The 12883-nt window shown below is 41.2% G+C and overlaps 1 protein-coding gene across 5 annotated transcripts in view; it reads right to left on the bottom strand.

Annotated features, from left to right (window-relative positions):
• Positions 1–11550, bottom strand: part of LOC121549997 (RNA-binding protein 33) — a 41877-nt gene extending 30327 nt beyond the window's left edge. For all 5 annotated transcript variants that reach the window (XM_041862042.2, XM_041862043.2, XM_041862044.2 and 2 more), the window contains exons 1-3: positions 11403–11550; positions 9092–9170; positions 5281–5329 (exon numbers count right to left, since the gene is read on the bottom strand). In XM_041862042.2, coding sequence (XP_041717976.1) covers positions 5281–5329; positions 9092–9170; positions 11403–11421 — 147 coding nt within the window. In that variant the 5' untranslated portion in view covers positions 11422–11550. The remainder of the gene's footprint in view (positions 1–5280; positions 5330–9091; positions 9171–11402) is intronic.
• Positions 11551–12883: the final 1333 nt, after the last annotated feature.

Here is a 12883-nt window from a genome sequence, read left to right on the forward strand (position 1 = left end):
TCATTCCTTGCAAGCCCAGGCTTTGGATGGCAAGGTCGACTATAGTACAACTACTGAATATCAAACAAAAGTGAAGTGTTCTTTAATTTCTACAAACCACATCAGATTGAATGTGTAGGCCTATGTATGTTGGAATCAGATTGCTAATCTCACATATTTTAAGTAAATACTTGAATTAATAAAATAGTTCAAATAAACATGGGGGATCGCCTTCAGTCCAAAAGAATGCTTTATTCCCATGTGGTGAAGGCAATCTAGGCCTGTTAAGTGTGTTTTCACATATAGTCCTCTTTAAAAGAACCGATCTCAGTCTTCTTTAAAGTGAACTCCAGAAAAATAAAAACTCAGTTTACATTTGTTTTTACATTTTAGTCATTTAGCAGACGCTCTTATCCAGAGCGACTTACAGGAGCAATTAGGGTTAAGTGCCTTGCTCAAGGGCACATCGACAGATTTTTCACCTAGTCGGCTCGGTTCTCTTTGCAGTTCTCTTTGCATTCACACTGCCATTGCCTTTGAATGAGGACCCAACTCTTTTGCCAGTTCACATCACCTATTTTGTGGTCCGGGTCCTCTTTGCATTAACATTGCTATGTTTAGAAAGGAACCAAGAGATTTTTTCCAACATTCACTCAATGCACTCTGGGACAAGCCATTTAATCAAAATACGTTATTGGACAGCTAGATACACCTACTTACATTTTGGAAGCGAATAGATTGCATTTAGTTAAAAGATGCAACAATAACTTTTATCAGAAGATACTATTAACATGTAAATATTATTGGTAACATAATAAATATCTGCATAATAACTGCAGATTAAATAATGCTGTAATTGAAAATTGTACACCCAATGTCCTTTTAAGAGCTAGAATAGATTTTGTACCCTGTTGTGATTCTCACCAAATATGTTGTCTTCTCACACTACTCAAAACCCACAACCAAATAAACAGCTTATGAAGCGCTCCGAGCCTATAGATCACATATTGCAAACAAATAATCTCAAGTAAACCTCCACACTTACAGTGAGGGAAAAAAATATTTGATCCCCTGCTGATTTTGTACGTTTGCCCACTGACAAAGGCATGATCAGTCTATAATTTTAATGGTAGGTTTATTTGAACAGTGAGAGAGACAGAATAACATAAAAAAAATCCAGAAAAACGCATGTCAAAAATGTTATAAATTGATTTGCATTTTAATGAGGGAAATAAGTATTTGACCCCTCTGCAAAACATGACTTAGTACTTGGTGGTAAAACCCTTGTTGGCAATCACAGAGGTAAGACGTTTCTTGTAGTTGGCCACCAGGTTTGCACACATCTCAGGAGGGATTTTGTCCCACTCCTCTTTGCAGATCTTCTTCAAGTCATTAAGGTTTCGAGCCTGACGTTTGGCAACTCGAACCTTTAGCTCCCACCACAGATTTTCTATGGGATTAGGTCTGGAGACTGGCAAGGCCACTCCAGGACCTTAATGTGCTTTTTCTTGAGCTACTCCTTTGTTGCCTTGGCCGTGTGTTTTGGGTCATTGTCATGCTGGAATACCCATCCACAACCCATTTTCAATGCCCTGGCTGAGGGAAAGAGGTTCTCACCCAAGATTTGACGGTACATGGCCACGTCCATCGTCCCTTTGATGCGGTGAAGTTGTCCTGTCCCCTTAGCAGAAAAACACGCCCAAAGCATAATGTTTCCACCTCCATGTTTGACGGTGGGGATGGGGTTCTTGGGGTCATAGGCAGCATTCCTCCTCCTCCAAACACGGCAAGTTGAGTTGATGCCAAAGAGCTCGATTTTGGTCTCATCTGACCACAACACTTTCACCCAGTTCTCCTCTGAATCATTCAGATGTTCATTGGCAAACTTCAGACGAGCCTGTATATGTGCTTTCTTGAGCAGGGGGACCTTGCAGGTGCTGCAGGATTTCAGTCCTTCACGGCGTAGTGTGTTACCAATTGTTTTCTTGGTGACTATGGTCCCAGCTGCCTTGAGATCATTGACAAGATCCTCCCGTGTAGTTCTGGGCTGATTCCTCACCGTTCTCATGATCATTGCAACTCCATGAGGTGAGATCTTGCATGGAGCCCCAGGCCGAGGGAGATTGACAGTTCTTTTGTGTTTCTTCCATTTGCGAATAATCGCACCAACTGTTGTCACCTTCTCACCAAGCTGCTTGGCGATGGTCTTGTAGCCCATTCCAGCCTTGTGTAGGTCTACAATCTTGTCCCGGACATCCTTGGAGAGCTCTTTGGTCTTGGCCATGGTGGAGAGTTTGGAATCTGATTGATTGATTGCTTCTGTGGACAGGTGTCTTTTATACAAGTAACAAACTGAGATTAGGAGCACTCCCTTTAAGAGTGTGCTCCTAATCTCAGCTCGTTACCTGTATAAAAGACACGTGGGAGCCAGAAATCTTTCTGATTGAGAGGGGGTCAAATACTTATTTCTCTCATTAAAATGCAAATCAATTTATAACATTTTTGACATGCGTTTTTCTGGATTTTGTTGTTGTTATTCTGTCTCTCACTGTTCAAATAAACCTACCATTAAAATTATAGACTGATCATTTATTTGTCAGTGGGAAAACATACAAAATCAGCACGGGATTAAATACTTTTTTCCCTCACTGTAGGCTATTTGGGAATTTCTGTGCATTCTTGACAATCGGTAATCAGTATCCAAAAACAGCACAAGTTTTTTTTCCGCCAACCTGCACATCATCTTCTCTTTTTTGTGGAACCAACGTAAGGGTGTTTTCACACTTGGTCCCTTTCAGACAATTTTTGTGAACTCAGTGCGGTTCGCTTAATGTTTTATGCAGTGTGAACACTCCAAAGTAACTCAGGCCCCTCAAAAGAGCCCCCGAAGCTAAACTGAATTGAGACCATCTCAAGAGGTGGTCTGAGTTCGGTTCGCTTGAATTCCACGGTCCGGTTCCCTTTTTAAGGGCAATTTGAACATAAAGCTCCCCAGGTTCGCTTGTCATTATTCCAGTACCACACACTACTGCAACACCGTTTCCCCTGCCATAACCCTTCACATTGGTGCCACAAGAGAGAAGATGATGATGATGTGCAGGTTCGCAGAAAAAAACGTGTGCCGTTTTTGAATATTGATTAGCGATTGTCAAAAACGCACAGAAATTCCAAAGTGTGTGGTTTTTAGTTCAGATTATTTGTTTGCAATATGTGATATAATATAATAATATAATATAATAATTATAATATGCCATTTAGCAGACGCTTTTATCCAAAGCGACTTACAGTCATGTGTGCATACATTTTTACGTATGGGTGGTCTCGGGGATCGAACCCACTACCCTGGCGTTACAAGCGCCATGCTCTACCAATTGAGCTACAGAGGACCATAATAAGGACCATGATCTATAAGAGAGCTTCATAAGCCATTTATCCGATTGTAGGGTTTGAATAGTGTGAGAAGACAAAATGCACTATACATACAAAAGTATGTGGACACCTCTTCAAATTAGTGGATTCGGCTCTCTCAGCCACACCTGTTGCTGACAGGTGTATAAAACTTTGCGCACAGGCATGCAATCTCCATAGACAAACATTGGCAGTATAATGGCCTTACTGAAGAGCTCATTGACTTTCAACATGGCACCGTCCTAGGATGCCACCTTTCCAACAAGTCAGTTCGTCAAATGTTTGCCCTGCTAGAGCTGCCCGGGTCAAGAACTGTTCGTCAGGAGCTTCATGAAATGGATTTCCATGGCCGAGCAGCCACACACAAGCCTAAGATCACCATGTGCAATGCCAAGCATCGGCTGGAGTGGTGTAAAGCTCACTGCCATTGGACTCTGGAGCAGTGGAAACGCATTCTCTGGAGTAATGAATCACGCTTCATCATCTGGCAGTCCGACGGACAATTCTGGGTTTGGCAGATGCCAGGAGAACGCTACCTGCCCCAATGCATAGTGCCAACTGTAAAATTTGGTGGAGGAGGAATAATGGTCTGGGGCTGTTTTTCATGGTTCGGGCTAGGCCCCTTAGTTCCAGTGAAGGGAAATCTTAACGCTACAGCATACAATGACATTCTAGATGATTCTGTGCATCCAACTTTGTGGCAACAGTTTGGGGAAGGCCCTTTCCATTTTCAGCATGACAATGCCCCTGTGCACAAAGCGAGGTTCATACAGGAATGGTTTGTCGAGATCGGTGTGGAAGAACTTGACTGGCCTGCACAGAGCCCTGACCTCAACCCCATAGAATACTTTGGGATTAATTGGAACGCAGACTGCAAGCCAGGCCTAATCACCCCACGTCAGTGCCCAACCTCACTAATGCTTGTGGCTGAATGGAAGCAAGTCCCCAGAGCAATATTCCAACATCTAGCGGAAAACCTTCCCAGTAGAGTGGAGGCTGTTATAGCAGCAAAGGGGGGGCCAACTCCATATTAATGCCCATTTTTTTTGGAATGAGATGTTCGACGAGCAGGTGTCCACATACTTTTGGTCATGTAGTGTATTTGGTGAGAATCACAACATAGGGTACAAAATCTATTTTAGCTCTTAAAAAGGGCAGTAGCCTACATTGGGTGTACAATTTTCAATTACAGCATGATTGAATCTGCAGTTATTCTTCTGCTATTTATTCTGTTACCAATAATATGCATGTTAATAGTATCTTCTGATTACAATTAGTATGCCTCATCTTGTAATTAAATGCAATCTATTAGCTTCCAAAATGTAAGTAGGTATATCTAGCTGTCCAATAACACATTCTGATTAAATGGCTTGTCCCAGAGTGCATTGAGTGAATGTTGGGAAAATATCTTTGTTTCTTTCTAAACATAGCAATGTTAATGCAAAGAGGACTCAGACCACAAAATGAGTGAAGTGAACTGGCAAAAGAGTTGAGTCGTCATTCAAAGGCAATGGCAGTGTGAATACAAAGAGAACCGAGTTCTTTAACCTTTTTTTTTTTTTTTACCCTAGAGTTCACTTTAAAGAGGACAGATCGGTTCTTTTAAAGAGGACTATATGTTAAAAATAAAAACACTAAGAATTTTTGTTGCCCACTGTCCTTCCTCCTGGTTCACATCAATAAATGCCCCTGTGGTGGAGCCACCCGGCACAAGCCTACTGTTAAATGTAACATCACCGTGAGGTCTAACTCTATGGGATCAAGGCTAATTCACCTTTCCTACAGCTGGCAGGCTGCATTCTTAATATGTGTCATAGGTTAGCATGGCAGAGGCATCTATGAATGCTATGAAAGTAATCACAAACAGAGGAGACGGGGAGTCCTTTGTCTTACCTTTTTGGCTGTCAGCCAATCCTCATCGAGCAAATCACCCTCAATTTCACTGTAAGAGAAGAGATAAACCTAAATGCTAGGTATTGGTCTAGTCTCTATGTGGCTAGTCTAGACAGGATTCTTAACTGGAGCCTAAATTCTCATGAGCAAGGCCAGCTAATAGGCTAAATTGTGCACCAATAACACAACATGTTTACGATAAGCAGATGCCAATGTTCCACCAAATTTACACTAGACCCGTCTCTGCAAGGCCAGATTCTAGTGATACAAATGTTGTTCTCATAGGCTGCAGTCCCTATATTGTTCCTGGGTCATGTTCAGTTGGACCCAAACAGGAGCAAGTACTTTAAATGGAAGCTGTACCACCTCAATTTCTCTCCTACCAGGTATGCTCATAAATCTACTTAATATTCAGATCATAAGCTCATTATGTCGTCATATTGTTTCTTATATTGTTGTTGGGAAAATGGTTTTACAAATTACAATAGTATACTTTTGTATATACAGTACCACCCAGCTCTATTCATGAACAACCTTGGTAAAATGGGAAAAATATGTGGTGACATGGTGGCAAATTCTCCGCAAGAGATAGTCTCTGCCTAAAATCTATTTTAGGCCTATATTTTCTGCATTAGTTATGGGATTCATAGTTAAGAGTAAGGAACTACTGTACTAATATTAGGCTTGGGTGGTACACTGTATACAGTGGGGAAAAAAAGTATTTAGTCAGCCACCAATTGTGCAAGTTCTCCCACTTAAAAAGATGAGAGAGGCCTGTAATTTTCATCATAGGTACACGTCAACTATGACAGACAAATTGAGGAAAAACAATCCAGAAAATCACATTGTAGGATTTTTAATGAATTTATTTGCAAATCATGGTGGAAAATAAGTATTTGGTCACCTAAAAACAAGCAAGATTTCTGGCTCTCACAGACCTGTAACAACTTCTTTAAGAGGCTCCTCTGTCCTCCACTCGTTACCTGTATTAATGGCACCTGTTTGAACTTGTTATCAGTATAAAAGACACCTGTCCACAACCTCAAACAGTCACACTCCAAACTCCACTATGGCCAAGACCAAAGAGCTGTCAAAGGATACCAGAAACAAAATTGTAGACCTGCACCAGGCTGAGAAGACTGAATCTGCAATAGGTAAGTAGCTTGGTTTGAAGAAATCAACTGTGGGAGCAATTATAAGGAAATGGAAGACATACAAGACCACTGATAATCTCCCTCGATCTGGGGCTCCACGCAAGATCTCACCCCGTGGGGTCAAAATGATCACAAGAACGGTGAGCAAAAATCCCAGAACCACACGGGGGGGACCTAGTGAATGACCTGCAGAGAGTTGGGACCAAAGTAACAAAGCCTACCATCAGTAACACACTACGCCGCCAGGGACTCAAATCCTGCAGTGACAGACGTGTCCCCCTGCTTAAGCCAGTACATGTCCAGGCCCGTCTGAAGTTTGCTAGAGTGCATTTGGATGATCCAGAAGAGGATTGGGAGAATGTCATATGGTCAGATGAAACCAAAATAGAACATTTTGGTAAAAACTCAACTTGTCGTGTTTGGAGGACAAAGAATGCTGAGTTGCATCCAAAGAACACCATACCTACTGTGAAGCATGGGGGTGGAAACATCATGCTTTGGGGCTGTTTTTCTGCAAAGGGACAAGGACGACTGATCCGTGTAAAGGAAAGAATGAATTTGGCAATGTATCGTGAGATTTTGAGTGAAAACCTCCTTCCATCAGCAAGGGCATTGAAGATGAAACGTGGCTGGGTCTTTCAGCATGACAATGATCCCAAACACACCGCCCGGGCAACGAAGGAGTGGCTTCGTAAGAAGCATTTCAAGGTCCTGGAGTGGCCTAGCCAGTCTCCAGATCTCAACCCCATAGAAAATCTTTGGAGGGAGTTGAAAGTCCGTGTTGCCCAGCGACAGCCCCAAAACATCACTGCTCTAGAGGAGATCTGCATGGAGGAATGGGCCAAAATACCAGCAACAGTGTGTGAAAACCTTGTGAAGACTTACAGAAAACGTTTGACCTGTGTCATTGCCAACAAAGGGTATATAACAAAGTATTGAGAAACTTTTGTTATTGACCAAATACTTATTTTCCACCATAATTTGCAAATAAATTCATAAAAAATCCTACAATGTGATTTTCTGGATTTCTTTTTCTCATTTTGTCTGTCATAGTTGACGTGTACCTATGATAAAAATTACAGGCCTCTCTCATCTTTTTAAGTGGGAGAACTTGCACAATTGGTGGCTGACTAAATACTTTTTTCCCCCACTGTATACCGTATACCGGAGTATTTGGAAATAGCCACTGGATGGTTTTCAAGACAGTCAATACCGTTGAAACTATTTCTTTGAAAAAATATTTTTATCAATGTGAATATTTGTAGCTACTTTTTAAGTAAAGCCATCCAGGACCTCTATACCAGGCGGTGTCAGAGGAAGGCCCTCAAAATTGTCAAAGACTCCAGCCACCCTAGTCATAGACTGTTCTCTCTGCTACCGCACGGCAAGCGGTACCGGAGTGCCAAGTCTAGGTCCAAAAGACTTCTCAACAGCTTCTACCCCCAAGCCATAAGACTCCTGAACAGCTAATCATGGCTACCCGGACTATTTGCACTGCCCCCCCACCCCATCCTTTTACGCTGCTGCTACTCTGTTAATTATTGATGCATAGTCACTTTAACTCTACCCACATGTACATATTACTTCAACTAGCCGGTGCCCCCGCACTCTGCACCGGTACCCCCCTGTATATATAGCCTCCCTACTGTTATTTTATTTTACTTCTGCTCTTTTTTTGTTGTTGTTTATTTTTACTTTTTTTGTTAAAAAGAAATGCACTGTTGGTTAAGGGCTGTAAGTAAGCATTTCACTGTAATGTCTGCACCTGTTGTATTCGGCGCATGTGGCCAATAAAATTTGATTTGATTTTGATTTAAATACCTGCAGTCAACTTGTGCAATATGTTAGGAGATAAAGATCTCACTCTTCTTTTCACCTGTCACATAATTTTTTATTATAAAACTTACCAGTAGTCCCCAGTCAGGTGGTGTTTGTTTACAAGCACAGAACGACGAGAGACCAGAGCCTTGTGAGTCACTCACTGTTGTGCAGCCAGGTGATCAAGTTCCAGTATGGAATTCACAACTAAATGTTTGCCAGCTAGATATATTATAACTATTAAGTTAACAGTCTAAAATGTGCTAAATACTCTGCCATTGTGCATGTGGTTTGCTAATTTAGTAGCTAGTTAGCTAAGTGGTTAACTTCAGGCCAAAATAAATAAATAAATATCTTTAAAAATCTAGTTCGCTTGGATCAAGAGCCTTGCTGTCTAATATTTTTTTGTGCGTGCAGCAAACTGAGTAGCATTTTTTTTGTTACTTGTATAACTTTATGAGATGGGATGTCTGTCATACAAATAATAATAATAAATAATTTAGGTCAGAGACTATAAAATGTTCGCAATGCGCTCGTTAGCATTTAATTAGCATTTTCTATGGGATTGCACATGTACTTGTTAGCATTGCTAACCTTCGGATTACAATAGCGCCCCCTGTGTTCAGTGCCGGTTTTATCGAATATCCCAGTATGGCACAAGGTTGGTATGGAAGTATGACAATCTGGATACTGCCAAAGCCTAACTAATACAGCCTAATGTTAGAGGACAATCCTAAAACTGCCTGCAGTAAAGGGAAAAGAAGGAATGCAAAACGTTTGCTAAAGATTCAAGCATTCCCCATGACAGACAGTCATGTTACACCAAGCAGCAGATATACCTGTCTAAATCATCATCTTCGCCTCTCCTCCTGCGTGATCTCTCTGCACCTGGCTTATCATAATCTTCAAAGTCGTCATCTGAAAACAAAAAGACAAGGCTCTTAAATCTGTTTGCTGTCAGGGTCTTCAAAACCAGTCCTTGAGGGCCACAATGTTTGCACATCGTTGCTTTCTAATTGGCAAATTAAAACATGGGAAACCAGGTGTGAAGACTCTCTGGTCAATCAATAACATGAATTGATCAATTCAGTCCAGCAATTGAGGGGATTCGATTAATCTGGCCGGGCACCCGGGTAGGCGTGTCTTGCACCGGGTGAAAGTTGAATGTATTTGTTTTGGAAACCGGGCTAATTAGGCGGCAGGTAGCTTAGTGGTTAAGAGTGTTGTGCCAGTAACCAAAAGGTCGCTGGTTCTAATCCCTGAGCCGACTAGGTGAAAAATCTGTCGATGTGCCCTTGAGCAAGGCACTTAACCCTAATTGCGCCTGTATGTCGCTCTGGATAAGAGCGTCTGCTAAATGACTAAAATGTAAATGTAAGTCCCGGGCGAGGGCCAGGTGCCCCGTTCAAAGCCCATGGCTATGTCGGCAAAAAAAAAGAATTAAGCACGTGGAGTAATGAGTAGGATTCTGTGTTCACATGCAAAAGTGATTGCTTTTGATAAAAACGCTTTATCTGCCTTCCCAATGAAAACTAGTTTTAAAATTCAAACATATATTTTATAGAAAAGAGATGAATGTTTCTGGACGATGCACCATGCTGCCTTGTTGACAACATGGCTGAGCGGTGCAGACTACTGTTCAATTTGAGAAGGGCGCTCCTCCCTCACCGCTTTTGCCCGTTCACATCACAGGCCATAGACAGGTGCCCTGCGGCTCAGCATAATCGAATCCGCCAATTGATAACCCTAGTTGTTTCATCGTTCAGCGCGTTCCCCTGCTCAGACGTTGTATGCATCATCCAATGGTCACGTGCCACGTCATTGACTGTGCAGTCGGGCACCAGATTGCTATTGGTGCTTTTAATGCCATGTTCAAAACAACTGGGAACTCAGAACTCTCCGACATCAGTGCGTTCAAGACAAGACTGGGAAAAATTGTATGAACGGTCATCCAACTTGGGAACTTTGGCCTCTTTCTAGAGCTCCGACTTTCCGACCAGAAGATCACTTACGTCATGATTTGACCATGATCTGACCTCGTATTTTTCAGACTTCTCAGTTGTCTTGAACGCACCATAAAACAACTGGGAACTCCCCCCCAAAAAAACGAGGTCAAATCATCGACATCAGTGATCTTCAGGTCGGAAAGTTGGAGATCTAGAAAGATGCCAATGTTTCTGAGTTGGATGACCATTCAATACTTCTCCCCCTGCATAGCCTATAACATATGAGTCACGTTCCCCTGCTCCAACATTGCATGCATCAACCAATCGACTGACAGATTTTTTTTAACATATGTGGTTAGCCGATACATATGCCGCGTTCAAACCACTGGGAGCTCGGAACTCTTCGCCTTTAGTGTATTCAAACCAACTGGGAACTCGAAAAAAACGATCTCCGACTGGGAAAAATCGATTTCAACGGTAATCCATCTCGGGAACGAGTTCCCAGTTGTTTTGAACGCGGCAATAAAATACCTATCCTAGCGTAAGATCTGGCAGAGGAACGTGCCCAATTAATTCATTAATGACTGATGTGTGGTTAGCAAGCTACAACATTTTACTAACCAACAAAGGTTTATTTTAATAGTTCCAAGTAAGGTACTGTAATAAACCATTTTTTTTTTTAACCATAAACCATAGCGCGACACATAACTACCATGCCTGCTAGCTAGCTAACCAGCCAGGCACTGAGGCAGTGGAGCCAACGTCATACAGTTAGCTAGTTAAGTTACAGTTAGCATTTATTTGAATCCAGGAGAAAATAGCTAGCTATATGTTTAACTTATACGGTTATGCATGTAGTTATCGCATGCAGACACACTAGCAAGTTAACTTGCAATGACGTTATCAAAACAACCACAAAACATGGCGCAGCGAGCTAGCTTTCTAGCAAACGTTAGCTGGCTAGCTTACTGTGGACTTGGTTATAATTGGGCTTGAGATATCAGCATGCTAGACACCACCGTAACATGCACCTTCGAACTTTTGACCAATACACTCACTACACAGCATGAACTCGTATTGTGATGTATAGTTAGCTATAGATCTGTTTCTGTGAATTATTGTGTGTTAGGCCAATGATGCGGCCCAACACTTGCAAGCTGGTTAGCAAGCCCAAAGTCTACCGAAATAATTATGGTTAACATACCTCGGGGGCTGGCCGCCATTACGCAATACTGTTTCCTCAGTGTAAGTGAAATTCTATATAGTTGCAGAATACATTGAAATGTTTACTATTTTGTGTTTAAATCAAGCTAATGCTACAGCTAACGTTGTTTAGCACCATCGGCAGCGATTCAGAACATAAACATGGCTGAGTGAATGAGCTATGATGCATTCTGGGAAAGCATAAATGTTTCCCTAAAACCTGATCCGAAGTCAGATTATTTTACCTAGTATTTATCGAATCAATGGTGGATGTATGATGATAAACTGATCCTAGATCTGCTCTTTTGGTCAACTTCTTTCTGCACTTCATGAGACCCAACAACAAGTATGCAAGAGATCTAATTACATTTTTACATATTGCATGGAACCAGTGGTGTAAAGTAACTGAGTACAAATACTTTGGAGTACTACTTAAGTAGTTTTTTGGGGGTATCTGTACTTTACTTTACTATTTATATTTTTAACAACTTCTACTTTTACTCCACTTTTACTTGACTTATCAAGAGAACAAGTGGTCATCCATACTGCCTGTGATCTGGTGGACTCACTAAACACAAATGCTTCGTTTGTAAATTATGTTGATGTACCCATGGCTATCCGTAAAAAAAAAAAAACATTGTGCTTTCTGTTTTGCTTAATATATGGAATTTGAAATGATTTATAGCATTTTCTTTTACTTTTGATACTTAAGTATATTTTAAACCAGATTTTAGACTTTTACTCAAGTAGTATTCTATTGGGTCACTTTTACTTGAGTCATTTTCTAGGTATCTTTACTTTTACTAAAGTAATGCAATTTGGGTAATTTTTCCACCACCCCATCTTTTTACGCTGCTGCTACTCTGTTAATTATTTATGCATAGTCACTTTAACTCTACCCAAATGTACATATTACTTCAACTACCTCAACTAGCCGGTGCCCCCTTACATTGACTCTGCACCGGTACCCCCCTGTATATATAGCCTCCCTACTGTTATTTTATTTTACTTCTGCTCTTTTTTTCTCAACACTTTTTTCTTGTTTTATTCTACTTTTTTATTAAAAATAAATGCACTGTTGGTTAAGGGCTGTAAGTAAGCATTTCACTGTAATGTCTGCACCTGTTGTATTCGGCGCATGTGGCCAATAACATTTGATTTGATTTGATTTGATATACTGATTTTCTCAATAAGAGTAGGCGATAACATGAAATATATAATACATAGCTATACAATATCAGTCATTTGTCACACATACTGGCCCAATTTATCCCTTTCTTCATAGAGACCATCCTCTGGGATTGTGACTTGGATAGGAAACGGACGATGCTTATCAGTCTCACTGGCAGCTATAGGAATTAAGAGAGGGGAAATGTCACAAAAATCATTTGTGGATAATGGGTGTGTCACAATGATGTCACAGTGGATTGTGAATAAAAAGTGAACTATTCTTAACAAAGGACTCAGTCCCTTGGGAATAAC

This window comes from Coregonus clupeaformis, chromosome 34 (assembly GCF_020615455.1).
Source record: "Coregonus clupeaformis isolate EN_2021a chromosome 34, ASM2061545v1, whole genome shotgun sequence".
Classification (NCBI taxonomy): Eukaryota; Metazoa; Chordata; class Actinopteri; order Salmoniformes; family Salmonidae; genus Coregonus; species Coregonus clupeaformis.